Source organism: Mastigoproctus giganteus, chromosome 10, assembly GCF_048544385.1.
Source record: "Mastigoproctus giganteus isolate SK-2022 chromosome 10, ASM4854438v1, whole genome shotgun sequence".
Classification (NCBI taxonomy): domain Eukaryota; kingdom Metazoa; phylum Arthropoda; class Arachnida; order Uropygi; family Thelyphonidae; genus Mastigoproctus; species Mastigoproctus giganteus.
Window position 1 is genome coordinate 158,458,876 of NC_143584.1, and position 26,991 is coordinate 158,485,866.

The 26,991-nt window shown below is 38.9% G+C and overlaps 1 protein-coding gene across 1 annotated transcript in view; it reads left to right on the plus strand.

Annotated features, from left to right (window-relative positions):
- Positions 1-17,139, plus strand: part of LOC150079408 (bifunctional 3'-5' exonuclease/ATP-dependent helicase WRN-like) — a 307,463-nt gene extending 290,324 nt beyond the window's left edge. Inside the window, exons 23-25 of the mRNA XM_090384034.1 lie at positions 1,564-1,816; positions 12,369-12,526; positions 16,870-17,139. Of these exons, the coding sequence (XP_090240160.1) occupies positions 1,564-1,816; positions 12,369-12,526; positions 16,870-17,067 (609 nt within the window). The 3' untranslated portion in view covers positions 17,068-17,139. The remainder of the gene's footprint in view (positions 1-1,563; positions 1,817-12,368; positions 12,527-16,869) is intronic.
- The last annotated feature ends 9,852 nt before the right edge of the window (positions 17,140-26,991 follow it).

Genomic DNA, 26,991 nt, shown 5'->3' on the forward strand with positions numbered 1-26,991 from the left:
CTTATGTAAACACTATAAGGAAGGGGGTGAATCACATTGGTCCACTTGACATCAGTGGTTTAATGATCCTGCTCAGTTCACTGACAAACTGAATTTTGCATCTAATCACACGTACTACAGGTGTCTATCCTTTGAACTTTTATGGTGTAAAATGAAACCATGCAAGTTATCATTTTCCATCATATTAGTTCAAAGCTAAAATTGCATTGCATTAACCTTTACAATTCAATATTACCTCAGCATTTCCGATTCCAGAATTTTTTCTGCTGTGCAATTATTGTGCTACCATTTATTCACATTTTATAATAATAATAATCTGAAAGCTAAATTGATGTTTAGATTCAATTGTTAACAGCAGGCAGTTTTTTTTTTTTTTTTAAGTCCTCTTTCAGTCAGATGTCATGGCACTGCAAACAGTACTTCCAATTATGAAATTTGTTTTCCCACTGTACTGGCTCAATCATTGTATTGCCATTTATTTACATTTCACATAAACACTCTGAGAAACTAAATGTGTGCTTATATTCGGTTATTAATGGCAAGTAATGTTTCCCCTCTTCAAGTTTGAATGTCCCATCTAGCATGACTGTCAGAATGTTTCCAGTTATAAAATTTGTTTTCCCACCATACTACTCATTGATACTTGATAAATGATCGGAAAATCTGCCAGTTTATTGATGCTTGTATTCATTTTTTCATTCAGAAGTCACAAAGTAACTCATACTGTGGTTTGGAGTGAAGTATTTAGACATGTTGTCAAGATCTCATCAAGGCATTTCTGATGACAAAATTGAGAAATTGTAGGAATTGTCCAAATAAATTTGGAGAAGGGTGATGTAGCCGAGTGGTCAGGAGCGAGAGTGCATAGCACGCATTCCTTGAGTGGACCGGGGTTCAAGCCCGTGACTACTAAATACGATAAATACTGTATTTGTATTGACGATTTATTGTAAACTCTTCTGACTTCGTTGTCGTGCCGGAGTTATAAGCAGAAAATTTTTAGGCTTGATGTAGCCAAGTGGTCAGGAGCAAGGGTGCATAGCACACGTTCCTTGAGTGAACCGGGATTCAAGCCCGTGACTATTAAATACGATAAATACTGTATTTGTATATTGACGATTTATTGTAAACTCTTCTGACTTGGTTGTCGTGCCGGAGTATAAACAGAAAGAAAATTCTGACAAATAAGATACTGTAATATTACAGTATTAATCCTTTTAAATTCACAATATTAAATACCAAGTTTGGTTCAGTCCTTCAGTAAATACTTTTTTGCCTGGAAGATTACTGTTATTCTCCTTTAATTTACATAAGTTATTCACTGGACCAAAAGTTCTGAAATTGAATTTCAGAACTTTTGGTCCAGTGAATCAAAGTCAGGTACAAATTTAATTTCTTACCTGTGCTGTTATAGTGGGAATAAAGCAGAAATTGAATGAACTGTTATTCTTAAATTTTTAAATATATTTCCTTCTAAATATGTGTGAGTAAAAACATGTTTTAATCTTCACTATTATGCATCTTTATGGTCTTTCTAAAACTTTATTCCAATGTTTTTTTTAGCCTGTGCCTGTTCAAATTAGATGTATATATAAACTGACAGAAACACAGCGATCTTCCTATTTAATGGTTGAAGAGGAACAAAAAGACATAACTCTAGTTGCAAAATCTAGAGATCTTGCTGAATCAACCATTATAGGGCATCTGTGTGAAGCAATAAAAGCAGGTCTACCCGTCAACATTTCTAAGTGTGGAATTACACCTGAAATACAGAAACTGATTACAGAAGTTATCAGGGCACCACCAATCAATTCAGGTAAAGTAAACTGCTTATTTCCTTATTAATTTTTAACTCATTAGCAAACATAATCCAGTTGCCCCTTAAATCTCACCATACTGTCAACCTTAACCATCCAGGAAGGTAATTTATTCAACTAGCTGATATTCTGACCAAATATTAACTTCCTAATGTGCAGCAATATTCCCAAATAGTTTATTTATGCCCCTCTTTTTTGTATCCCATTTCAATATAAATTTTCTCATCATTCAATTTGCCTCCAATGCCTTATAAACCTCAGTTTCCTCTCCCCTTCCTCCAAATGTCTTGTTTTAAGTTCTGTAGCCCATCTTTATAATTTCTCTCACAAACATCCCCTGCTACTCTCACCAATTGTCCACTTTTGGGCCCTTTCAAGATCATTGTATTTTCTTAAAAGTAGAATCCCAACCTAAACACAATATTTGAAATGCATAATAACGAAAACCTCCTCTGTCCTAGATGAGAAAAGACAGCAAATCATAAGAAGCTGTGTGCTTTCCTGGTCACATGCTAACCCTCATGTCTGATTGTATAAAAACATCCATATCTCTATCCTGCCCAGCGTGTAAGTTATTCTTTGGTTATTTCCAAAACGTTGGTACTTACATTTGGAAGGCATTAAAATGTAACTACCTTTTTCTCTTACTATCCATGAAGCCTGGACAAATCGTACTGAAGAAATTCAGTGATTTGAATATTAGTCACCTTCCTGATGTTTATATTTTTGCAAATTTCAGTGTCATCCCTTTATTTCCTCATTTGTGTATCATTCAAGAAACAAGGGTAGCACTAGCACAGAAACTTGAAGGACCTGACTTATAACCCTAGTGTAATCTAAAGAATGACTTTTATAACCCTAGTGTAATCTAAAGAATGACTTTTATAATAATCTGCTACCTCCTGTCCTTTAGCCATCCCTCAGTCTAACTCATGTTGCTTATGACTCCTAGAGGCCAAGTATATTGTCAGAATTAATTTTTTTTTCATTCAACTCCTTTGTAACCACATCATTGTTATTTATCAGGTTAGTCAGAGAAGATTTTTTGCTTTAGAAATCCATGTTGTGATCCTATTAAAATTTTGTTGTCAAGGTGATTTGTAATGAATCTTTGACCATAGACTTCATGAACTTCCCTGCTGCTGAGGTTTAACTAATTGACCTATAGGCTCATTTGATCATTAAGAATTCCAACCGCTCCCTTGTGTATTGCCAAGATGTTGATTTTCTCCAACCCAAGGGAATTATCCAGCCTCTTCAGCATAATGGATAAATATTACTACCTCAGGCTGTTACCCATTTCAGTTTTGGTAGGGATTTTTTTTTTTTTTTTTAAATTTATTTTCTGTAATATCAGTATCACATATCCTACATTGCTCAGATGTATTAGCACAATATCCTCTATCCCCAAAAGGAACTTTCTGCTATGAAGATACATAGCACCTTCATTGTGATTTACAGTGGAGATTGTCTTCTTCACATTATTTGAACTCTTTTCATTCTTTTAGTAAAAACAGTCCTTCCCCCATCTTTTTCTTTTTGCAAAGAAATATAAATTAAAATTGGAATTTGTTAAAGATTTTGCAATTTTTGCCCATTACTAACATTTTGGCAAACTGTGTTAGTCTATGCTACGTTTTGAAAAACACAAGATAATAATAATAATAATAAAGATAATGTTCATAAATACAGCCTCAGGGCCTTTTTAATCTCAATTTTTAAAGGTATTTCTCTTTTTCTTAACACCCTGATCAGTGCAGCATAAATAAACAAATTTTTTATTTGAATTAATTTTTATTATAAAACTTGGATATTAATATTTTTTATTATTTACATTTTCTGCGGCACACAGGTTGAGAAACACTGGCTTAAAGGCTAGTGGTGTGAACAATTCGTACCCAGGTCTCTCAAAAGCCTTACGTTATATGGAATTTTATTCGTTCTGCTGAAACTATTTTAATTGACCCACCCATGGATTTGAGAATCTATATAAGCTGCGACCCGAAAACTGTAAAATTTAGTTTAATTTAGCAGTTGATGTGTAAAGTTATCTATATCTTTAAAAGTAGCATTTTTTTTTTTTTTTTTTTTTTTATTATGTAAACCCCAAACACGAGAAGTATTAGAACCTATAGTACTTAGTACCATGCTTGGGTTCGAGGTTGAGAAGACGAAAGAAGGTGTTTGTTGACATTGGACTTGAACTTCTGTAGACTGTAATTTTCAGGAAATACGTATGAAGGAAGGTTGTTCCAGAAAACGGCAGTTGAATGAATAAACGAGGAAGATGAAAAGTTGGTTCTGGAAGTTTGGAGTTTGACAGTAAATGGATGTTGGCTGGTGGTGGCACGTGTTCGGACTGTTTTGAAAGAGAGAGTGGGAATTATAGAAGCCAATTCAGAAGAACAGTGCCCATGTAGAAGAGGCATCTGTAGAAGAGGCATGCAGCAGAAACAGTACATCTATGAGACAGCGCGTGGAGAGACTCTGTTAGAGATGAATCATTAATTAACCTAACTGCCCTCTTCTGAATGGAAGTCTGAGAGAGGTTTTGGGGGCACCACCCCAGATATGGGAACAATATTCCATGGCAGGGCAAATTTGCGATTTAAACAGAGTGAGCAGCTGTTTGGAAGAAAAGTAACGCCGAGAGCGAAAGAGAAAACCAAGTTTTTTAGATGCAGAGGAAGCAATATTTGTAATGTGCTTGTGCCAAGAGAGAGAGATTAGAAGTCAGGATAATCCCCAAAAGAGATATCGTTTTGCCTAGAAATCAGATTGTCACTAAAGATAAGCACAGGAGCAGAAGAATCCTTTTTGCGAGATATAAGACAATACTGAGTTTTAAAAGGGTTGAAATCAACTAAGTTGTCTTTGCCCCACTGGAGAATTACCTCAAGATCGGCATTTAAGGAATTGGTAACAGATTTTCGAGAAGTTGAAGCTGATTGAGCAGGACAAGATTTCTCAAAATGGAAAGTGGAATGCAATGTGCTATCATCGGCAAAACTATGTATGGGATTTCCAGTCAATGAAAGAAGGTCATTAATATACAAGAGGAAAAGAGTGGGGGAAAGAACTGAACCTTGGGGGACACCGGCATTAGCGGAGAAGTTAGAAGACAGAGAGCCATCTACCATCACCCTCAGTGATCTACCATCTACCTACTTGTGTTTCACCAAACCTTTCCATTGAATTAGTCCATAAATGGGTAACATCAGCCAGAATATCACCAGTGGATCGACACTGACGGAATCCATACTGGCAATCGTTGATCAGACGGAAGGTTTCTAGATACTTTAAGAGTTGGCGGTTAATTGATTTCTCCATTACTTTAGAAAGAGTAGAAGTAATTGCAATGGGACAATAATTGGATGGGAGGGATTTGTCACCCTTTTTAGGAACTGGCTAGATATGAGAAAATTTCCAAGCAGAAGGAAAAACACATTTTGGAATAAGAAAGTGAAAAAAGGCGGCAAAGAATAGGAGTAAGTTCAGGAGCACAGGTTTTGAGAACAAGTGGAGAAATTAGCATTAGCATTAGTAGAGGCATTTGATGCAAGAAAGCAAGCTTATGCAGCATCAGCCAAAAAAAAACCCACTTCCACTTCACCCCTCTGTTCGTTCAAAATACCTGTCCAGCTGAGCCTTAAACTTATTTAGGCTATCAACCTCCACCACAAGGGATGGCAGTCTATTCCACCAACCAACCACCCGCTGGCTAAAGGCAAATTTCCGCACGTCTATCCTACATCTGTCTTTCCTCAATTTGAATTTATGCCCTCTCAGGTGATTTTTCTGAGCTAGAGGAAGAATCCCATCAGCATTGAGCATGCTTAAACCATTCAAGGCTTTATACACCTCTATCAGATCACCTCGCTGGTGCCTAGTCTCCAGACACTGTAATTTGCAAAACTTAAGCCTTTCTTCGTAAGAGCACCCCTTTGTTCCATTCACTAATCTTGTTGCCCTTCTCTGTACTCGTTCCAGCAGCTCTACATCCTTCTTGAAATGAGGCCTCCAGACCTGTATACAGTACTCTAGGTGTGGCCTGACCATTGCCTTATACAATGGAATAATCACCTCCTTATCCCTGCTGGAAAAATTCCTGTATATCATTGACAATACTCCATGAGCTACTCTTGCAGCCCGTCTGCACTGCTCAGAGAACTTCATATCTGCCTGCACAATCACCCCCAAGTCCCTTTCATTCTCTACCACTGTCAGTGTAGTACCACAGAGTTGATACGTTGCTCTGGGGTTGCTGTTTCCCATGTGTAGTACTTTACATTTGTCAATGTTAAACTTCATTTGCCACCTCTCAGCCCATCTGCTCAACCTTTCCAGATCCTGTTGCAGCAGCATAGTGTCAGTAGTGTCCTTGACAACCCTGCCAACCTTTGTATCATCTGCAAACTTGGACATTAAGCTTGATATACCATCATCAATATCATTTATAAATACAGAAAACAACAATGGACCCAACACTGAGCCCTGAGGGACTCCACTAATAACATCAGTCCACGATGAGCAGTGTCCATTGATTACCACTCTCTGTCTTCTCCCCCTCAACCACCCCTTTATCCATAGCAGCAATTTGCCTCCAATGTCACACTGCTCCAATTTGTGTAGCAGTCTTCCATGTGCAACAGTATCAAAAGCCTTTCTAAGATCCAAGTATATAATATCAAAGTTATTCCCTGCATCCAGCTCTTTTGTGACCTGGAAATACCTTCGGGACCTGGAGCTTTCTTAGCATCAAGATACGTCAAAATCCTACTAACATCCTTTTGAAGGAAGACCACAGGAAGCATTGAATGGAGGGTGTTGGGAATGGTGGGAGTTGTTTTACCAAGGTCATTAATACATGAGTTGGAAGAAAAATGGGATGCTAGCAGGTCAGCTTTATCCTTGGCTGAGTTACAACAGAACCATCTGGTTTGGACAGAAGTGGGAGCAGAGATGGGCAAAAGTTGCGGCCAATAGCTTTGGCAAGAGACCAGAATGCTCGGCTATCATTAGGGCAAGAAGCAAGTTTTCTACTCTTTGCCTGTTCAAACTCTAGTTTGGACTGATTAATAACTCCTTTACAATTGTTGCAAGCTTTGGTGTAGGCAGAAAATGAAACTGAAGAATTAGAAACAAGCCAATTATGATATGCAACATTCTTTTAGCATTAGCATTAGTAGAGGCATTTGATGCAAGAAAGCAACCTTATGCAGCATCAGCCAAAAAAAAAAAAAAAAAACCCACTGCCACTTCACCCCTCTGTTCATTCAAAATACCTGTCCAGCTGAGCCTTAAAGTTATTTAGGCTATCAACTTCCACGACAACGGATGGAAGTCTGCTCCACCAACCAACCACTCGCTGGCTAAAGGCAAATTTCCGCACGTCTATCCTACCTTGGGGAAGTCTTGCCAGACCAATCAAATTGGTCTGGCAAGACTTCCCCTTAACAAAACCATGCTGTGTCCGAGCTATAACTGAAGTCTTGTAAATGATCCTGCAGTGCTTCTTTAACTAGTGCCTCCATTAATTTTCCTGGAACAGAAGTTAAACTTACAGGTCTATAATTACTTGTGTCAGCCTTTGATCCTCCTTTGTGAATTAGGGTCACATTTGCACATCTCCAGTCTGTGGGTACCTCCCCTGAGTCCAAGGAAGCTCTCATAATTATGGCTAAGGGTTTGCTTACTTCCTCTGCTGCCTCCTTTAATATAACTGGATAGATCCCATCCACCCCGGGTGCCTTTCTTGTGTTTATCTTCAATAATTTCTCCTCCACTTTCCTCTCAGTTATTACAAAATCAATTAGCTCACTGCCAGAGTTTAGTTCACCTCTGGCATTCCCCTTCCTGAATAACTCCTCATGTGTGAATGTCGATGCAAATATTCATTTAGTTTGTTAGCTACCTGAGCAGGATCATCAACAGTTGACCCATCGATATCAAGTGGACCAATCTGATTCATCCCCTTCCTTCTAGAGTTTAAATAAGTAAAGAACTCTTTGCTGTTTTTCTTTGCATCCCTTGCCAAAAATTTCTCGTAATCTGCCTTCGCAGCCTAACCTCCTTTGTAACTTGGTTACAGATCAACTTGTATCTATCATAGGGTTCTGTGTCACGTGTTAATTTGTGTGTATCCCATGCATTTTTCTGTTCTGCCATATGTCTCATTAGTTCATCTGACATCCATTTAGGCCTAAACCTTGAACAATATTTCTTAGTTGTTATGTAAAGACTAGTAGCTTCCAAGATAAGTTCTTTGAATGCTTCCCATTTTGAATTTGCTGTTGATAACATCATCAGTTGGTCCCACTGTATAGAATTTAAATACTGTCTCATTCCATCGTAGTCGCCTTTACGAAAGCAATAACCCTTCCCTTTACCCCTGATGGTAGTTATCTCTTTGAGTAAATCCCACTTCAGCACACTGTGATCACTGCCACCTAGTGGTACCTTTATCTGCAGATTCTTAATGCATGAAGAATCACTACTGATAATCAAATCAAGAGTATTACTCCCTCTAGTTGCCTCCCGAACATGCTGATGTAGAAAACAATCATCCGATAAATCCACAAAAGCCTCGATAGTGTGTGAGTGATTAGCCCCCAAATTCCAGTCAATATCTGGGAAATTAAAATCCCCCATTATAAGACTCTGATGGCCCACTCTATTTTTCTGTACAGTTTCTTATTGTACTCATCAGAGTCATTAGGCCTATAGCACACTCCTACACTCAATTTTGATCTCCCAACGCTTATGTCACACCAAACTGACTCGACACTGCACTGTCCAGCGATGTCCACTGGCTTCACTTCCTTGGATTTTATGTATTTCTTAACTAAAAGCATAACCCCTCCTCCCTTCCTATCCAGTCTATCCTTTCTGTAGATGTTGTACTCCCCAAATTCCAGTTCTGCATTCCTTATATCTGTGTGACACCAAGTCTCTGATATCCCAACAATATCTGCCTTTGATGTTTGGAGCAATACCTCAAATTCATCAAATTTATTTACTAAACTCCTAGCATTGGTGTACACGCAAGTATACATGCACCTATTTCTATTCTTAGCTACCCTAACACAACCCATGTGTTTACTTGTACCGCAATGACTCCCAGCAGTCTCTGAAATATCCTGAATCTTGTTTTTCAGGCTTCTGCTCATTTCAATAGAAGCAGTGCAAGAATCTCTTTCACCTCTGCTAGTGGCTACTGTTAATCTATTCGTCTTTGTATCCCCCCAAGCTAGCAGTTTTCCGACACACCTAACACTGCCTTGATAGCATCAGCAAATATTCTTGCACCCTTTCTATTTAAGTGTATCCCATCCCTGTAGTACCAATCTCTCCTGTTAACAAGTACAGTCCAGGCTGAAAAAAATTCTACCCCTTGAGCCTTGCACAATCTTTCCAGGGCCGAATTGATCGACAAGGCTCTCATCATATACTCCCTCCTATCATGTCTGGGCAGAATTGCAGACACTTTCAAATTCAACCCTATTTCACGGCTTTTTTTCAACAGTGACCTTACCACATTTATTGGGAAACCAAGGTTTTCCAATAATTTATTGGAAAACCAAGAATGCAAAATGGGATGACCAAGGTCATCCCATTTTGCATTCTTGTAATGCCAAACAAGAGGTTGGGAATAGCCATGAGATAAAGGTTCCATTGGAGAAGAGACAATCACCAAGTTGTGATCTGAAGTACCTAAAGGACCTCTCACTTCGACCATGTACTTAGAAGGGTTGTTTGTGAGAAAAAGATCAAGCGTATTGACTGTATGATTAGGATTGTCCGGTATTCTTTTAGGTAAATGAACAATCTGTGCAACGTCATTGGTAATTGCAAAAGCCTCAGCATCTCGACCTGCTGGGTCGGTGTGACTAGAAAACCGAAGCCAGCTGGAGTTGTGAACATTAAAATCACCAAGGAAAATTACCTCACTGATAGGTAAGTTGGACTGGAGAAAGTCAAGTTGTAAAGAAAGGAAGTCAAAGAGCTCCAAGTGATTAGTGGAGTTGGGAGAATGGTAGAGACAACAGATGAATTTGACACAATGAGGTAGAGAGATTTTAAGCCAGAGAAGATCAAAGAGAGGAGATTCCAAATTGCCAAGTCTTTGACAGGGAATATCAGAACGGACATATGTACAAGTACCACCTTGAGGCGAAAGGAATCATACAGCGAATAATTTGGGCATCTGAGATGAGCAGTAGTTGAATAAACCGATAACTGAGATTCTGTCAGAAAAAGTACATGAGGTTTGGCAGACTGCAAGTGGAAATGGACATCGTTGAGATTAGAATTGAGACCACGTATATTTGTGAAATGAATTAGGAAGTGCTTGGGAGGTTTAGATCTTTTTGCAGATAAGCTTGCTCTATTAGTTTGACAATTCATGGTGTATTCAATAGTAAGAAAAAGTGTGTGGGACATGCTGTATGAAGTAATGAAATTTTTGGATATGGCGTACATACCGTAAGAATATACCCAGATCCTTGACGTAGCGTGGCTTCGACAATGCTCCCCACATACACACTACTCGGACTCCCTCCAGTCACTATCTGGCAGAGTAGAGGTAGCAAGATTATACACTAGCTGATCCGGAAGCCTCCTAGAGAGTTACCAATAGGTTCGGTCCGGTGTACTAACTAGCGGCTGGCCTGCGAACACCGTTTTAGAGCTGTACCCTCAAAATATTAGGAATATTGGATCTCGCCACAATGTTCATCATAACCTCAAAAGTCATCAATCATACTGCATGATGGAAGAGATAGGGAAGGGTTGACCAGAACTTAGCTCTAGAGACTAAACATGGGTTCCACCACTTCAAGCCTCCAATAAGCAAAGTGGTGGTATTTCACCGGTTGATGAGAGTCATCTAGTACTGCCTGATAACATAGAGGGGCAGCGTTCCTCCATGCTTATGTGGTTCACTGTCTAATACATGACCATGCCCAGCATCATTTGATGTTCCATTGTAATATTAGCTGATGAAAGGACCTGATATAGTTTTTAAATATTTTAGTCCTGCTCTTTCTGACCTATGTTTTTTTTTTTTTTTTTGGTAGTTGTTGGCGCATCGGCTTCTGTGGCCATAATGCACCTCCCAAGGTTTTTGCAGTACTTTGATCCAAGCCCGAGGTTGGATTCGAACCCGCGACCTTTGGGTTGCTAGGCAGGTACTTTACCCACCCGGCTAGCCCGGTCGGCCTCACCTATGTAATGCATGATGCAACAATATTGCTCATGCATTACAAAGGCCATTTCCTGATTAGATATTGATCAGTGCATTTTGACAGGTGTGTCTGGAAACTGTAGCATTTTATTTGCTAATTATATGTGCCAACATAGTAATTAACACAGTGCCACGACCTATGTTAAGCAATCACAGATTTCAAGAGAAAATGACATCATCATGAGTCTTCATGGAAATATAAAAAGAAACAGGCCGAAAGGTTACGAAGTAATCATAGAAAAAGTTCAATGACGACGGAGCAAGTGGAAAATCAGTGCTACAGGAAGCGGATGCTAATATGGACAAAAAGAACAGGCCGAAACTCAGCTAACTGTTAAACAGCTCAGGCATAACAAAGATCTTCGCAAGATCCTGATAATGAAGAAACCACTGATGTATCATATTGCTATTTAGGTGATATGGTAGATGAATGTCAGCATTGAGGCAGATTATCTTTTCACGGCGAACTTGGAAGAGCCGCACATTCATGTTATCAATGAGTGAAGGTATGTTTGCCAACTGCAGATACCTATCCAGATGCTTTAAAGACTTTGTTGTTTGGCAACATGGAAAAAGGGAGACACTTCCAAGAAAACATTCAAGTCTACAACGATCTTTTGCCTTCACGTCTTTTAATGCCGAAAACATGTACTTTCAAGGTGGTAGCGGCCCTTATATAATGCGAATACGAGGGTTTTTTTTTTTTTTTTTTTATGAGAACCCCAAACACAAAAGGTATCAAAACCTATAGTACTTAGTACCGTGCATGGGTTGAAGGAAAAGTATGGGGAGAGGAGGATGCCGGAAACTTTGCTCTAGAGACTAAACATGGCTTTCACCACTTCAAGCCTCCAATAAGCAAAGTGGTGGTATTTCACCGGTTGATGAAAGTCATCTACCACCTACGAAGGTGCCATGGTGAAAGGAACGATGAGTTTAATGTCCTTTAGAGACGTTCCACAACTCGGCTAAATTTACATTTATGACAACGGAGAAGTGTTGATGGAACGAGCTAAAAGAGTGAAAAGGACTGATGTAGGCTTGAATGTTTTCTCATTCGAGTCTACATCAGCTGGGTTGGCAAGGAAAGCAAGTAGGGGGCAAGCTCCCTAGTTATTATTATTAATGTTATTAATTTGAAAGAAACATACCAAATCAGACCTCCCACTTTCATGTTTAAATGTAGCTACAATTGCTATTTATCCACATGTATGAAAAAGGCTTATGCATTGATTTCACTAATCAATGCAGTCCAAACCTTTTTTTTTTATTTGCTAATGTTGCATTCATAATTTTTTCCTATATAGATGTCAGCAGACTTACCCCAATTAAAGATCTGCTACCAGATTATGTTGGATTTAATCAGATAAAAGTAGTGATTGCAGTACTTCAGAGGGAATGTGGTGTCACAGAAACTACAATTAATTTATCATCTGCAGAGCTTGGAGAAGAAAGAATTACAAAGGTAGGGGTTTTTTTTTTGGTTTTTTTTTGCTCCACATAACCTTCATTAATTTTTGAAATAGTAATCTGATTTATGGATACTATGTGTTCCTGAAAGTAGTTCATGACCAAAAGAATATATTCTAAAAAGTAACATACAATATCATCAAGGAAACAAAGTAAACATTAGAAATTTTTTCTTTTGTGCCAATTTTGCCCCTTCAACCCATTTAGTATTAATATTAATATAAGCAAGCTTATACAGCATCAGTGTGGGGGGGGATGACAACAACAACAATTCCCATCTCCTCTAACAGTCCGCCTAATTCTTTCTTGTGATTATTCAAACTATGCACTTTCACAACATCATATAGAAGTTTGTTCCAACAATCAACCACTCACTGGCTGAAGGCAGATTTCTGCATATCTATCCTGCAATCATCCTACCTCTGTTTAAATTCATGCCACCTTGTATGTAGTCTGTGCAAGCAACAGAATACCATCAGCATTAAGTTTACTCAATCTGTTCAAGGCCTGAATCCTTCCTGCACCTGTTCCAACAGATCTACATCCTTCCTAAGATGAGGCCTCCAGACCTGTATACAGTACTTGAGATGTGTGTTAACTATTGCCTTATACAATCACTTCTTTATCCCTGCTGACAAAATTCCTGTATATCATTAACAAAATTTCATGAGATGTCTTAGCAGCCCATCTGCACTGCTTAGAGAACATCATATCTGAAGGTCTCTAAGTTTCAGTTGTCAGTTAACTTCTCAGTTTTTTGTGTTTTTTATACTGCATGATGTTACCCCCCCAGGTCTTTTTCACTATCCAATGTCATGAGTGTGGTACCACACAGATGTTATTTTGAAATTTCTGCATATCCATATGCAGTACCTTGCATTTGAAATGAATACATCATTCCATTCAATTCAATCCATGAGAAATGAATCATTTTCTATACTGAAATTTATTTCTAATGAATATCACTGAAAATTAGTATTGACCAGGCCAAATAATGCAAGGGAGCCAAAGGAAGTGACATACTGGTCACAGGTGAACTTAATAAGATCTGATCTTGTATTGCTTTCCAAAATTTTATTTACGTGTCTCCTTGTCCAGGCTGCCAGAGCAGCTCATGGGGTCTTGTTAATGATATACAGGAACTTTGCTAGCAGGGATAAGGAGGTAATTATCCCTTTGTATAAGGCAATGGTCAGGCCACACCTTGAGTACTGCATACAGGTCTGGAGGCCTCATTTCAGGAAGGATGTGGAGCTGCTGCAAGTACAAAGGACAACAAGATTGGTGAGCTGAATAAAGGGGGTGCTCTTACTGAGGAAAGCTTCAGTTTTGCAAGTTGCAGCATCTGGAGACTAGGCACCCACAAGGTGATCTGATTGAGGTGTTTAAGGCTTTAAATGGATTGAGCAAGCTGAATGCGGATGGGATTCTTCTTGCTCAGAAATTCAAATTGAAGGACGGTTTGGAAGTTTGCCTTTAATCAATAGACAGTTGATTATTGAAACAAACTTCCATATGTTGTTATGGAAGTTGATAGTTTAAATAAATTCAAGGAAGAACCAGACAAACTATTGGAAGGAATGAATAGGTGAAATGTTTTTTTTTATTATTATTATTATTATTTTGGGCTTGTGCTGTTATAGGCTTGCTTGCTTCGGATAGCTTCCTGCATCTCTTTGACTTGATATCCTCAACTTTTCCAGGAGGTTTCTGTAGTACTCCCAAGTGATGCTGTTGCCTTTTGGGAGATAATTTGTAACTATGATACCTTTAAGGTTATAGAAAACTGATAATGTGATCTTATTGGCAGACAGTAAGGTTGTGTTGAACCTAGATTTTTTGGGGAGTGGGTTGGTGAAGATGAATGTTTCCATTGTTTGTTTATCTGTTTTGTTTCTAGGTCTTAGTGATGTACCCAGCATTCATCCTTCATCACAATTCGGTCAAAAAAAATCAATGTTCTACAAAGCTCCAACAGTTATGGTGCACATTCTTTCCTGTGGGACTTATGAGGAAGTGAATCTCAGAATCCTTCAAGTTGCCAACTTAGACATGTGCAGGAATTCATGCATTACGGTGCAAATGGATGGGATTCTTCTTCTAATGTTCTTCTTCGGCTAATGTTCATTTCATTTGCTATAAAATTTATAATTGTCTTCAAGGACTAGCTGCTTCACTTTAGCCATAATGGCAACGTGTGTGGCTGAGATGGATCTTTTCTCTCTTTGGTCATTACACACACTGTTTTGCCCATGCTTGGATTCTCTTTTCCAATTTTTCTTAATGTTATCAGTAATCCTCCCCATATACAGATTTCATCTCCTTGTGGATTTTTTTTTAGCTTCTTTGTATTGCAATTGAAGAAATAGTGTGCGCGCATGAGAAAGAGAGAGAGAGTGAGTGAGAGAGAGATCAGATCCCTAACTCAAATATTTCTAATGTAAATACTAATTGACTGCCTCTTATATATGAATATTTGAATGGTACAAGCACTTCAGAGATAGGCATGATGTCATTAAAAGTTCAGCAGACATGTAAACTCTGTCAGACAAATGTACTGTAATGATAAGAGTCACTTCATGTTGTCCATGAAGCGACTTATTTTTAACTTAAATGGGCAGGGAAAAATTAAAAATATATTTTTGAAATAACACCATAAGGGCATGCACATTTGTTTTTTGTTTGAACTCACACCACTAAGATTAGTGGAGAGCAGCAGCAGTGTGAAAATGAAATTAATGCATCATAATTGGCTTTGAAGTTGTTTACGCCAGCACTTCTCATTTTCACTTCTGAAAACAAAACATCTACATTCTCTAGTATTGGCATTCATATTGTTTACTTAAACCAGTACACATCAACAATTCAAGCTGCTCCTAAGACGTGATAATAGCATGCTACAGAATTGGATAGAAAGACCCTGCTAATTTTACATTCATATTTTTAAGGATTGCATACATTAGGTTTAATAAAAATTTATTACTTTGTTTATGACCAACCCTTTTCATTAACGAAAAAATTAATGATGCAGAAAGGAAACTTGATAATTGAGGAATACTAAAATTGTCATTCTCATCACTATGAAAGAGGTTTTTTTTTTTTTTTTTAAATGGCTACCTTAACACACTGCAGATATACATGCTTACTAATGTGTTAAAGATACAAATGCAAGGTCTCCTACCTTGTAGGAGACCTTGCATTTGAAGCATTATTTGGGCCAACTATCAAATAAGAATTGAAGATACAACCTCTCATGTTTGAATATCACATGGTACTTACCAAGTTGTCATGCCTGATATTTTAAACAAGAAATTATACCTTCTTTTTTTTTTTTTTTTTTTTTTTTTTTTTCAACAGTAGATTAGATGATAAGAGTTTAACTTTCGAAAAAACTAGTTGGAATTTGTGATTTGGTATTTTGGAAAATAATACTGACAGGAGTTGAAATAGTGTTGTCTTTATGACCGGCAAACAAAATATGAATCCTCTGAATAGAAATCACCCAGGTCGAGCAATAAATTTCTGCTAAAATTTTTTATTTTTTAATTATTAAGGCATAATTTATTCCAGGAGGCTATACTGTTAATAAGAATTTACTTAGAAATCATTAAATACTCAAGCAATGCAATCAGCAGGAAGATACCTGCTCTGTGGACAAGATAAATTTTGAAATGACTCTGTAATAATACCACAGTAGCCTGCTTGTAATGTGGCAAATTTTGGATGTGTATCATTCAAGAAATAAGAGTAGCGAGTAGCACTAGCAGAGAAACTTGAGGGACCTGACTTAACCCTGGTGTAATCTAAAGAATGACTGTTTGTAATTGTTCCTGATTCCTTTCAGAATACTCTGTTGTATAATGTACTCCTTATTTACATGTTGAGGTCTGTTTGAAAATGGAGAAAATAATTGCTGGAGGTGAAGACTTCATGAACAAATTTATAATAGCACGTGAGACCAGCATGCTCTGCTATGATCCAATGAGTGAACAGCGTAGCTTTGTGTAGAAGAGCTCTAACTTTCTCAGTGGCAAAGAAAGCAAAGATGGTGCCATTTACTAGCTAATATTCTGTTTCTGTGCTTTAAACCCTGCAAAATCATATCCACCAGAAATATTGTCATCTCCATCGATACAGTGTGCACTCCATATATCACTATAGTTGTCTCGCAAAAGGATCATTGAAATTAGGATATGCGATAAGGTAAATAATTATTTATTGACTTGCCTTGGATTACTTTTAAAATAGTTTTTCGGTTTTAACATAGTATCAATGTATATTTAAATAATAATGGAATATTGTTTCACATTTATTAGTAACATGCATAATGTTTTGTAGGCATATTCATCTGCCACAAAAACAGAACGTTGCAACAAAAATGAGGAACACAGTTCATATTCAAAGAAGAAGATAATAGAGAAAGTGATAGAGAATTCAGATGTCAGTAAAAGGAGGTTAGCTCTTGAGGCTGAAGATGCAGCTTTAAAACCCAGTGCTATTAAACGAATGAAAAATAATAGAATTTTTCAAATGTGACCTTTAAAAATGGATTTTTTATAAATAAAATGTAAATATATAAAGTGTTTCATATTAAAAATTATTTGTTTATGATTGTTTCAAATAATTAGCTCTTAGAAAAAAAAATAAATACTTACTTCACCCCATAATACTTAAAACAGACAATCATTTTGATATTTATAAAAGAAACAAATTTAGTTCTCCATATCAGGTGGAAAAGTCTTGAGTTCAAACCCTGTCAATGATGCAAGGAATTTTTATGTAATTTTGCCACAGTGTGGCTGAGGAAGTTGGTCTCAAGCATGCATGGGTTTTTCTTCTGAATTTTTTTTTTTTTTTTTTTTTCCAGCGAATAGGCAAATCAATGCATGCAATTTACAGACTTAATATATACACCACAATCTGGTCTAAGCTGCTGATACACCTGAAACCCAATAACAAAAGCAGTCTCCTAATTTATACTTTACAAACATGTTAATAATATGAATGTCATCGCTTATATAACTGGTTGTTTGAAGTGTTCCTCCATAAGGTGGCATCACTCTGAGTGAAATTGTGTGACTTGGTGAAAATGGCTTCATAACATATCTGATGCTTATGCAAGATTCTGTGATGAAATGGTGCTTTCTTACCCCATAGTTATCACTGTGATGTGACATGGTTCCTGTACAATCTGGAGACAGAACATCACTTTGTCCAGTGCAAACATATTAATTCATCACCACCAAAAGAATTTAGTGTTATTCCAGGTGCAAAGAAAATGAAGGTTGCAATTATTTGGAATACTGATTTTTTTTATCCTCACAGGTAATGTGTAATGGCACTGAAGGAGAAATTGCTCCAGGCTTTGCAGCACAAATGCCCACATTGCACGAATCATCTTTATTTCCACTACAACAGTGGTTCTTCCCATCATGGTGTCCAGGTGCAAGAATGTTTTAGGAAAAACATTTTAGTTCAGCACAAGTCTTTTATACTTTAGGCATACCATAACCACTGCATCTTATGCACCACTAAATATCCATAGCATGCATGCATGCAAGCAAGCACGCACGCGCGCGCACACACACTTAAAATCTCACCCCAAGAGATGTCTCAAAAATATTAGTACAAAAGTTTAGGGGTAACATCTAAAGGAATGTGAATCGCATAGGAATCTATAACCAGAAACGTCACTGTAAGTCGGTAGACAGCGCTGTTCATCAGTTTGCGAGAGAGAAAATTTCTGGTTTACTCATTCAAGCAGTAGTCGCCGCAAGAAGAGCATGCATCGATATACGAACTGTGAGCTGGCAGACATGCACCTAGCGTATGGATTAGCAGAGGGCAATGGAGGAGCCGCTCAACGAATTTATGGAGAACGCTTCCCAAACAGACATGTACCAGACCACCGTTTGTTTGCGCGTGTGCATCAAAATTTGTGCGATTATGGGTCATTTAGAGGTAACAGGAGTAGTGCAGGCAGACCACGTTCGACACGAACTCCCGCCATGGAAAAAAGTGTGTTGAATGCCATCCAGAATAATCCTACTACCAGCACACGTGCCGTTGCCTCTGCCTTAGGAGTGTTTCGTTGCAGTGTACAGCATGCCTGGAACGCCGATTCCTTACACCCCTTTCATCTCCAAAGGGTTCAGTTACTGCTCCCCCAAGATCATCCTGCACGTGTGGCTTTTGCGCAATGGTTTCTCCAAGAAAGTGTTCAAGACTTGAATTTTCCAGCCTATGTTTTGTTAACGGATGAGGCTTATTTCACTCGGGAAGGCTTATTCAATCAGCACAATGCTTATGTGTGGGCACACGACAACCCACACGGTGTGTGCCCCCATGCGGCACAACATCGCTTCGCAATAAATGTGTGTGCAGGTATGGTCGGTGACTGCTTAGTCGCCCCATACCTGTTACCATCCCGCATGAACTCCGCTAAATATTGGATCTTTCTTGAACAAGTTCTACCAGGGTTACTTGACGATGTTCCAGCAAAAGTGTGATGCAACATTTGGTTTTAACATGACGGGGCGCCTGCCCATTATGGAAGGTGAGTTCGTGACCATTTGAATAGGCGTTTTGGGCATCGATGGATTGGCCGTGGTGGACCCGTTGTCTGGTCCCCACGCTCACCTGATTTATCGAGCCTTGATTTCTTTCTATGGGGGGGGCCTCAAATCTATCGTGTATGAATCGCCTGTGGAGACGGAAATGGATCTTGTGGCGAGACTCATATGCGCTGCTGCTACTGTCAAAGAAACTCCAGCTGTGTTCAACCATGTCCGCCAATCCATGCTGCGTCGGTGTCACGCATGCATCGTGTCTCATGGTGAAATCTTCGAGCATCTGTTGTAACATCATGAAATGCATCCATCTCGTACTCCATTGTTAATATTATGTCAAATAAATGTTTGCCACTAATTACTGTCTTGTGTCATTTCTGCTTCTTGTGCCCCTGCTACTACTTTCCCGTGACATTTCCTGTTATGGGTTCCTATGCGATTTGCATTCCTTTAGATGTTACCTACTTCCCCTAAATGTTTGTACCAATATTTTTGAGACACCCTGTATAGTTGTTTTTGGCAATGAAAGAAGTAGTATGACATTCCTAATCCAGTCAGCAACAGCTGGCATTATTATTTACTTCCCTTATTTAGTGATTTGCTACAACCTTCAGGAAAAAAGATACAATAAATGGAAAGAACTTAAGGGCATATGTGACAGAGGAGAAAAAATGAAAACTGTGAAGATACTGAGTTAGACTAGTGTAAGTGATGGGGAAAAAAATGTGAAATTGGGTTGAACTATAAACCCAAACAAATGTATTATCATGGAGGGCTTACTTTCTAGAGCAGAGGTTCCCAAAGTGTGGGGGTACACTTTGATTTTTGGGGAAGATGCTTGTTTTAATGAAATTTGGACAAATCGTCCCACTAATTTAGGTATGAAGCATTTTTTATTTATTTATAATATTCATATTTTATTTCTTTGAGATTAAATGAAGTACATATTAATTTATAAAAGTATGTATATTCATATCTGAATATCTTATGTCAGATCTGTTTATTTGCACTTGTTCTGGACATATCAACATGTTCAAGATACCTCACAGGGGTACAATATTCTTGATCTGATTTTTGCTAAGCATTCTTTTTTATTATTATGAAAATCCCAAATATGAAAGGAATTAGAATCTATAGTACTATGCACCAGTTGAAGATTGTGATCAAGGAAAAGAAGAATAGAAATCTTGCAGATCATCCCATTTTGCATTCTTGTAATGCCAAACAACATGTGGCTGAGAATGGCCATGAGAAGAAGGCTCCGTTTGAGAAGAGACCATCATAAAATTGTGATCTGAGGACCACTCACCTGAACTGTACTTAGAAGGGTTGTTTGTGAGAAAAAGATCAAGTGTGTTGACTGTGATTAGGATGGTCTAGTATAGTAAGTAAACGAACAATCTGTGCGAAGTCATTAGTAATTACAAAAGCTTCAGAATCTCAACCAGCTGGATCCGTGTGTCTAGAAAACTGAAGCCAACTGGAGTTATGAACATCAAAATTTTCAGTGAAAATTACCTCACTTAAGAAAGACTGGATAAAATTGAGTTCCAAAGAAAAGAAGGCAAAGAGTTCCAAGTGATTAGTGGAAGTGGGAGATTGATAGAGTCAACAGATGACTACCATTGTTTGGCACATAATGGCCTTTAACTGCTGCTGTACTGTAAAACCCCCAATAAAAACAACAACAGGTGAATTTGAAGAGGATAAAAAGAGGATATTCCAAATTACTAAGTCTATGACAATGGCATATGCACAAGTACCACCTTTGAAATAAAAGTAATTGTATAGTGAATAATTAGGATAACTGAGATGAGCAGTGGTTGAATCTGACAGTAATTGGAATTCTGTTAGAAAAAGTCAGTGGAGTTTGCCAGACTGTAGGAGAAATGGACATCATTGAGATTGGAACTGTGACTAAGTATATTTGTGAAATGAATATGGAAGTGTTTGGGTGGTTTAGACAAGTTTGTTCTATTAGTTTAACTATTCATCGTGTATTCAATAGTAAGAAATGGTTGGGGGTGAGAGACATTTTATATGAAGCAATGAAGTTTTTGGATATATAGCATACACACATCAAGAATATACCCTGCTCCTTGACATAACATGGCCTTGACGATGCCAACCACACACACGTGCACGCACGCACGCGCATGCACACACACACACACACACACACACACACACTGACTCCCTTCAATCACTGTCTGGTACAGTAGAGGCAGCAAGATTGAATGCTAACTGATCCTCTGAACTATCTAGTGGCTGGCCTACAAACACTATCTTGAAATTTAAGGAAGATTTTGAGAATTTTTGCATTAAAATTGTGATTTGCAGGTAATATCATAAAGTAAAATAGGCTTAAAATGGTTGTCAAGGATAAGGAAAGGATTTTAAGTATTAATATGAAAATTTGCTTTTAGCTTGATCAAAAATGTGTGACTTCAGGTTGCACCAAAGTTTGAGTGTCTTATGCTTACAAAATATTCAGGTCAATCAACAATACATGCTAGGCTCCTTTGTCATGGACAATGTGTACAAATATCCTGTTGTAGAAAGTGAAAACCATCCACGGTCCTCACTTCCTCCAAGATATTTGTGAACATATTGTCTACATCAAAGAAGACTGTTCTTTCATTGGTTGGGAAAGCTGGGATAATAGTCCTAACTTGCTAAGTTTTCGGCAGGGTGCGTCTTACCACTGACTACTGATCTGACTTGTTAATTTTCTTTATAGATCTTTATATTTCCAAATAACAGTGGACTTTCTGGATTCTCTGAAGAACCAGCCTCAATAAGTGAACAAATATAAAAAATTACCAGAAAGCACAATGTAATAACCAGATTTTCAGGAACCAAAATGCTTATAAATGTCTTAGAAATCCCCTACTCTTTTGTCTCCAAAATCTAGTACTCTGGTTCTTGATAATTTTCTTTATAGATCTTTATATTTTAGTAAAGGCACATGATGCAAGAAAGCAAGTTTATATAGCATCAGCAAAAAAAAAAACCAACTAATCTAATTTCACCCATCCACTCGCTCCAAATGTTTGTTCCAGCAATCAACCACATGCTGGCTAAAGGCAAACTTCCGCACATCTATCCTACAACTGTCTTTTCACAATTTGAATTTATGCCCTCTCACGCGATTGTTCTGAGCCAGAGGAAGAATCCCATCAGCATTAAGCATGCTCAAACCATTCAAGGCTTTATACACCTCAATCAGATCACTCCGCAAGTGTGCCTAGTCTCCAGACAATGTAATTTGCAAAACTTAAGCCTTTCTTCGTAAGAGCAATCCTTTGTTCCATTCACTAATCTTGTTGCCCTTCTCTGCACTCACTCCAGCAGCTCTACATTCTTTCTAAAATGAGGCCTCCGGACCTGTATACAATACTCAAGTTGTGGCCTGACCACTGCCTTATATAAGGGGATAAAAAAGTAAAAAAAGTAAAGTGCAGCCATTATCAACCCACTGCCTCACAACCCAGGATGGAAGCCTCCTCAACAATTCATGCTGAGGGAAATGGACCATAATCTGCCATGCTGGTCCAGTGCGGGTTGGCAGATCGACTGTATTCAGCAGTCAGGGGCTTGAACCCTGGTCAACTCAAAGAGCGTGTGCTACTGCACTCCCGCTCCTGCCCACTCGGCTACGGAGGCCCTCCTTATGTGCTAGAAAAATTCCTGTATATCATTGACAAGACACCATGAGCAGTCTTGCAGACTGTCTGCACTGCTCAGAGAACTTCATATCTGCCTGCACAATTACCCTCATCTCTTCTTCATTCTCTACCACTGTCGGTGTAGTACCACATAGTTGATATGTTACTCTGGGGTTACTGCTTCTCATATGCAGTACTTTACATTTGTCAATGTTAAACTTCATTTGCTACCTCTCAGCCCATCTGCTCAACTTTTCTAGATCCTGTTGCAGCAGTGTACTGTCATTAACAACCCTGCCAACCTTCATATCATCTGCAATATACCATCATCAGTATCATTAATAAATACAGAAAACAACAGTGGACCCAACACTGAACCCTGAGGGACTCCACTAATAACATTAGTCCATGAAGAGCAGTGTCCATTGATTACCACTCTGTCTTCTCCCACTCAACCATCCCTTTATCCGTAGCAGCAATTTTCCTCCAGTGCTACACTGCTCCAATTTGTGCAGAAATCTTCCATGTGCAGCAGTATCAAAAGCTTTTCTAACATCCAAATATATGATATCAAAGTTATTCCCTGCATCCAGTCATTTTCAAATACCAGTGGACTTTCTGGATTCTCTGGAAGAACCAGTCTCAATAAGTGAACAAATATCAAAAATTACCAGAAAGCACAATATAATAACTAGATTTTTAAGAACAACCAAAATGCTTATAAATGTCTTAGAAATCCCCTACTCTTATTTCTCCCATATCTAGTACTCTGGCAACCAAAGCTCCACTTTACAAATTACAGTGTAGGGGTCGTTATTAACATCTACACTGACCACAGTAAAGGAAATTTGTTCAGATAGATTCAATTATAGGAGAGTATGTGCAGGAGCATTTCCAGTAGGATTGGGGCAATAGAAAACAATGTAAACGAAAACTAAAGGGATGCAAATAGATCAGAACCATCTCTGTAAACTCAGAGTTCTTAACCAAAAAAAAAATAAAAAAATAAAAAAAAACCCAGCAAAAATAGTACTACAATCAGGCAAAGCCCAATCAACCTCAGAAGATTCTAGTTCTTTAGCAAATCCTGTTTGATCAACTCCCAAATAAAATCCTGAAGCAGCAACTTGGAACCTGGAGATTCAGCCATTCTTAGTTTTAGGTAATCAATACAGGGGACGCGCATCTGGTGAGTATGGGCTTGGCACACCCAGTGTCCTGAGCTGGATATCATCATTCTTCTTTTTCTTGGTGATTCCCCCCCCCCCCTCACTCTCTCTCTCTCTCTCTCTCTCTCTCTCTCTCTCTCTCTCTCTCTCTCTCTCTCTCTCTCTCTCTCTCTCTCTCTCTCTCTCTCTCGGTAATTCAGAAAATTTTTTTTTTGGCTGGTGCAGCATAACCAATCCTAATTAATTTTAGTCAGTTAAATGTGACACTTGGTTCCAGAGTGCTTAGTATGTATAGCTGTAACCATATAATAAGAAATGGTGCGTTAGCCTTTACAATCTGGTACCCCTTCCGATTGATCATTGCAAGTAGTAGTAGTGGCTGACATGCTTAGCCCGCTATAGTTAGTTTTAGTTAGGGTGTTCCCCCCCCCCCGGCACCTCCGTAGCCAGGTGGGAAGGAGCAGCAGAGCGTAGCACATGCTTCTTGATTAGACCAGGGTTCGAGCCTGTGAGCCACCAAATACAGAGGATGCAGAAAGGTCAGGGAATGACACCGCATTTTACCGGAGCAATATGGCCTTGGTTGCTAATGCTCCTAAAAACCAAATAACAACAACAATACACCCCCCCCCCCACTGCTGTTTTAAAATTGGGAACTCGTTTTCTGATTTAAAACAGCAAGGAGGGGATAAACACCCTAAGACTAACCATAGTGAGCTAGGCATATCAATCACTGTTGCTTGCAACGATCAACCGAAAGGAGTAACAGCTTGTAAGGAATAACCAGCTTGTAAGGAGTAAGGAGTGGTCCTTGAGGTTGTCACAGACATTCTCTCATATATGCCAGACAAGCTGTACTTGCTACCTGGGAGTCTAAAACGCTGATGGAACTGATATTCGGGTGGCACTCAAGTCAAGTGGACCCAATTTCGGCAAAGTCCGGATGGTCTGTGACAGCCAAATCCTCTGCTTGCACCTTCGCGATGGTGGGACTGTTAGTAATCCTGGGTATAACCTCCATGCACAAGTACATGGTGTGTGACCACCCAGGTGTGAACCAACGTAAGCAGGGGTCGAGGTGTGGCGCTCACACCACATGGAGGAACGCCGCCCCTCTATGTTACCAGGCAGTACTAGGTGGTAGATGACTCTCATCAACCGGTGAAATACCACCACTTTGCTTATTGGAGGCTCGAAGTGGTAGAACCCATGTTTAGTCTCTATAGCTACGTTCTGGTCAACCCTTCCCTATCTCTTCCATCATGCAGTATGATTGATGACTTTTGAGGTTATGATGAACATTGTGGCGAGATCCAATATTCCTTACATTTCGAGGGTACAGCTCTAAAACGGAGTTCGCAGGCCGGCCGCTAGTTAGTACACTGGACCGAACCTATTGGTAACTCTCTAGGAGGCTCCCGGATCGCCTAGTGTATAATCTTGCTACCTCTACTCTGCCAGATAGTGACTGGAGGGAGTCCGAGTACTGTGTATGCGGAGAGCATTGTCGAGGCCACGTTATGTCAAGAATCTGGGTATATTCTTACTACGTGTACGCCATATCCAAAAATTTCATTACTTCATACAGCATGTCCCACCCACTTTTTCTTACTATTGAATACACCATGAATTGTCAAAATAATAGAGCGAGCTTATCTGCGAAAAGATCTAAACCACCCAAGGACTTCCTAATTCATTTCACAAATATACGTGGTCTCAATTCTAATCTCAACGATGTCCATTTCCACTTGCAGTCTGCCAAATCCCATATACTTTTTCTGACAGAATCTCAGTTATCCGTTGATTCAACTACTGCTCATCTCAGATGCTCAAATTATTCGCTGTATGATTCCTTTCGCCTCAAAGGTGGTACTTGTGCATATGTCCGTTCTGATATTCCCTGTCAGAGACTTGGAAATTTGGAATCTCCTCTCTTTGATCTTCTCTGGCTTAAAATCTCTCTACCTCATTGTGTCAAACTCCACTAATCACTTGGAGCTCTTTGACTTCCTCTCTTTGCAATTTGACTTTCTCCAGTCCAACTTTTCTAACAGTGAGGTAATTTTCCTTGGTGATTTTAATGTTCACAACTCCAGCTGGCTTCCGTTTTCTAGTCACATCGACCCAGCAGGTTGAGATGCTGAGGCTTTTGCAATTACTAATGACCTAGCACAGATTGTTCATTTACCTACAAGAATTCCGGAGAATCCTAATCATACAGCTAATACGCTTGATATTTTTCTCACAAACAATCCTTCTAAGTACACGGTTGAAATGAGAGGTCCTTTAGGCACTTCAGATCACAACTTGGTGATTGTCTCTTCTCCAATGGAACCTTTATCTCATGGCTATTCCCAACCTCGTGTTGTTTGGCATTATAAGAATGCAAAATGGGATGACCTGCGAGACTTCTTTTCTTCTTTTCCTTGGTCGGATTACTGTTTCAAAATTTCTGATGTCAACATTTGTTCAGATCGTGTCAGTGAAATTATTCTTGCAGGAATGGAATCCTTTATCCCACACTCCACTTTAAAATCGCGTCCTTTATCTAAACCTTGGTTTTCCAATAAATGTGCTAAGGCTGTTCAAGAGAAGAATGTTGCATATCGTAATTGGCTTGTTTCTAATTCTTCAGTTTCATTTTCTGCCTACACCAAAGCTCGCAACAATTGTAAAGCAGTTATTAATCAGTCCAAACTAGAGTTTGAACAGGCTAAGAGTAGAAAACTTAACTTCTGCCCTAATGGTAGCCGAGCATTCTGGTCTCTTGCCAAAGCTATTGGCTGCAACTTTTTGCCCATCTCTGCTCCCACCTCTGTCCAAACCAGATGGTTCTGTTGTTACTTCAGCCAAGGATAAAGCTGACCTGCTAACATCCCATTTTTCTTACAGCTCACGTATTAATGATCTTGGTAAAACACTTCCCACCATTCCCAACACGCTCCATTCAATGCCTCCTGTGGTCTTCCGTCAAAAGGATATCAGAAGGATTTTGATGAATCTTGATGCTAAGAAAGCTCCAGGTCCTGATGGTATTTCTCCACTTGTTCTCAA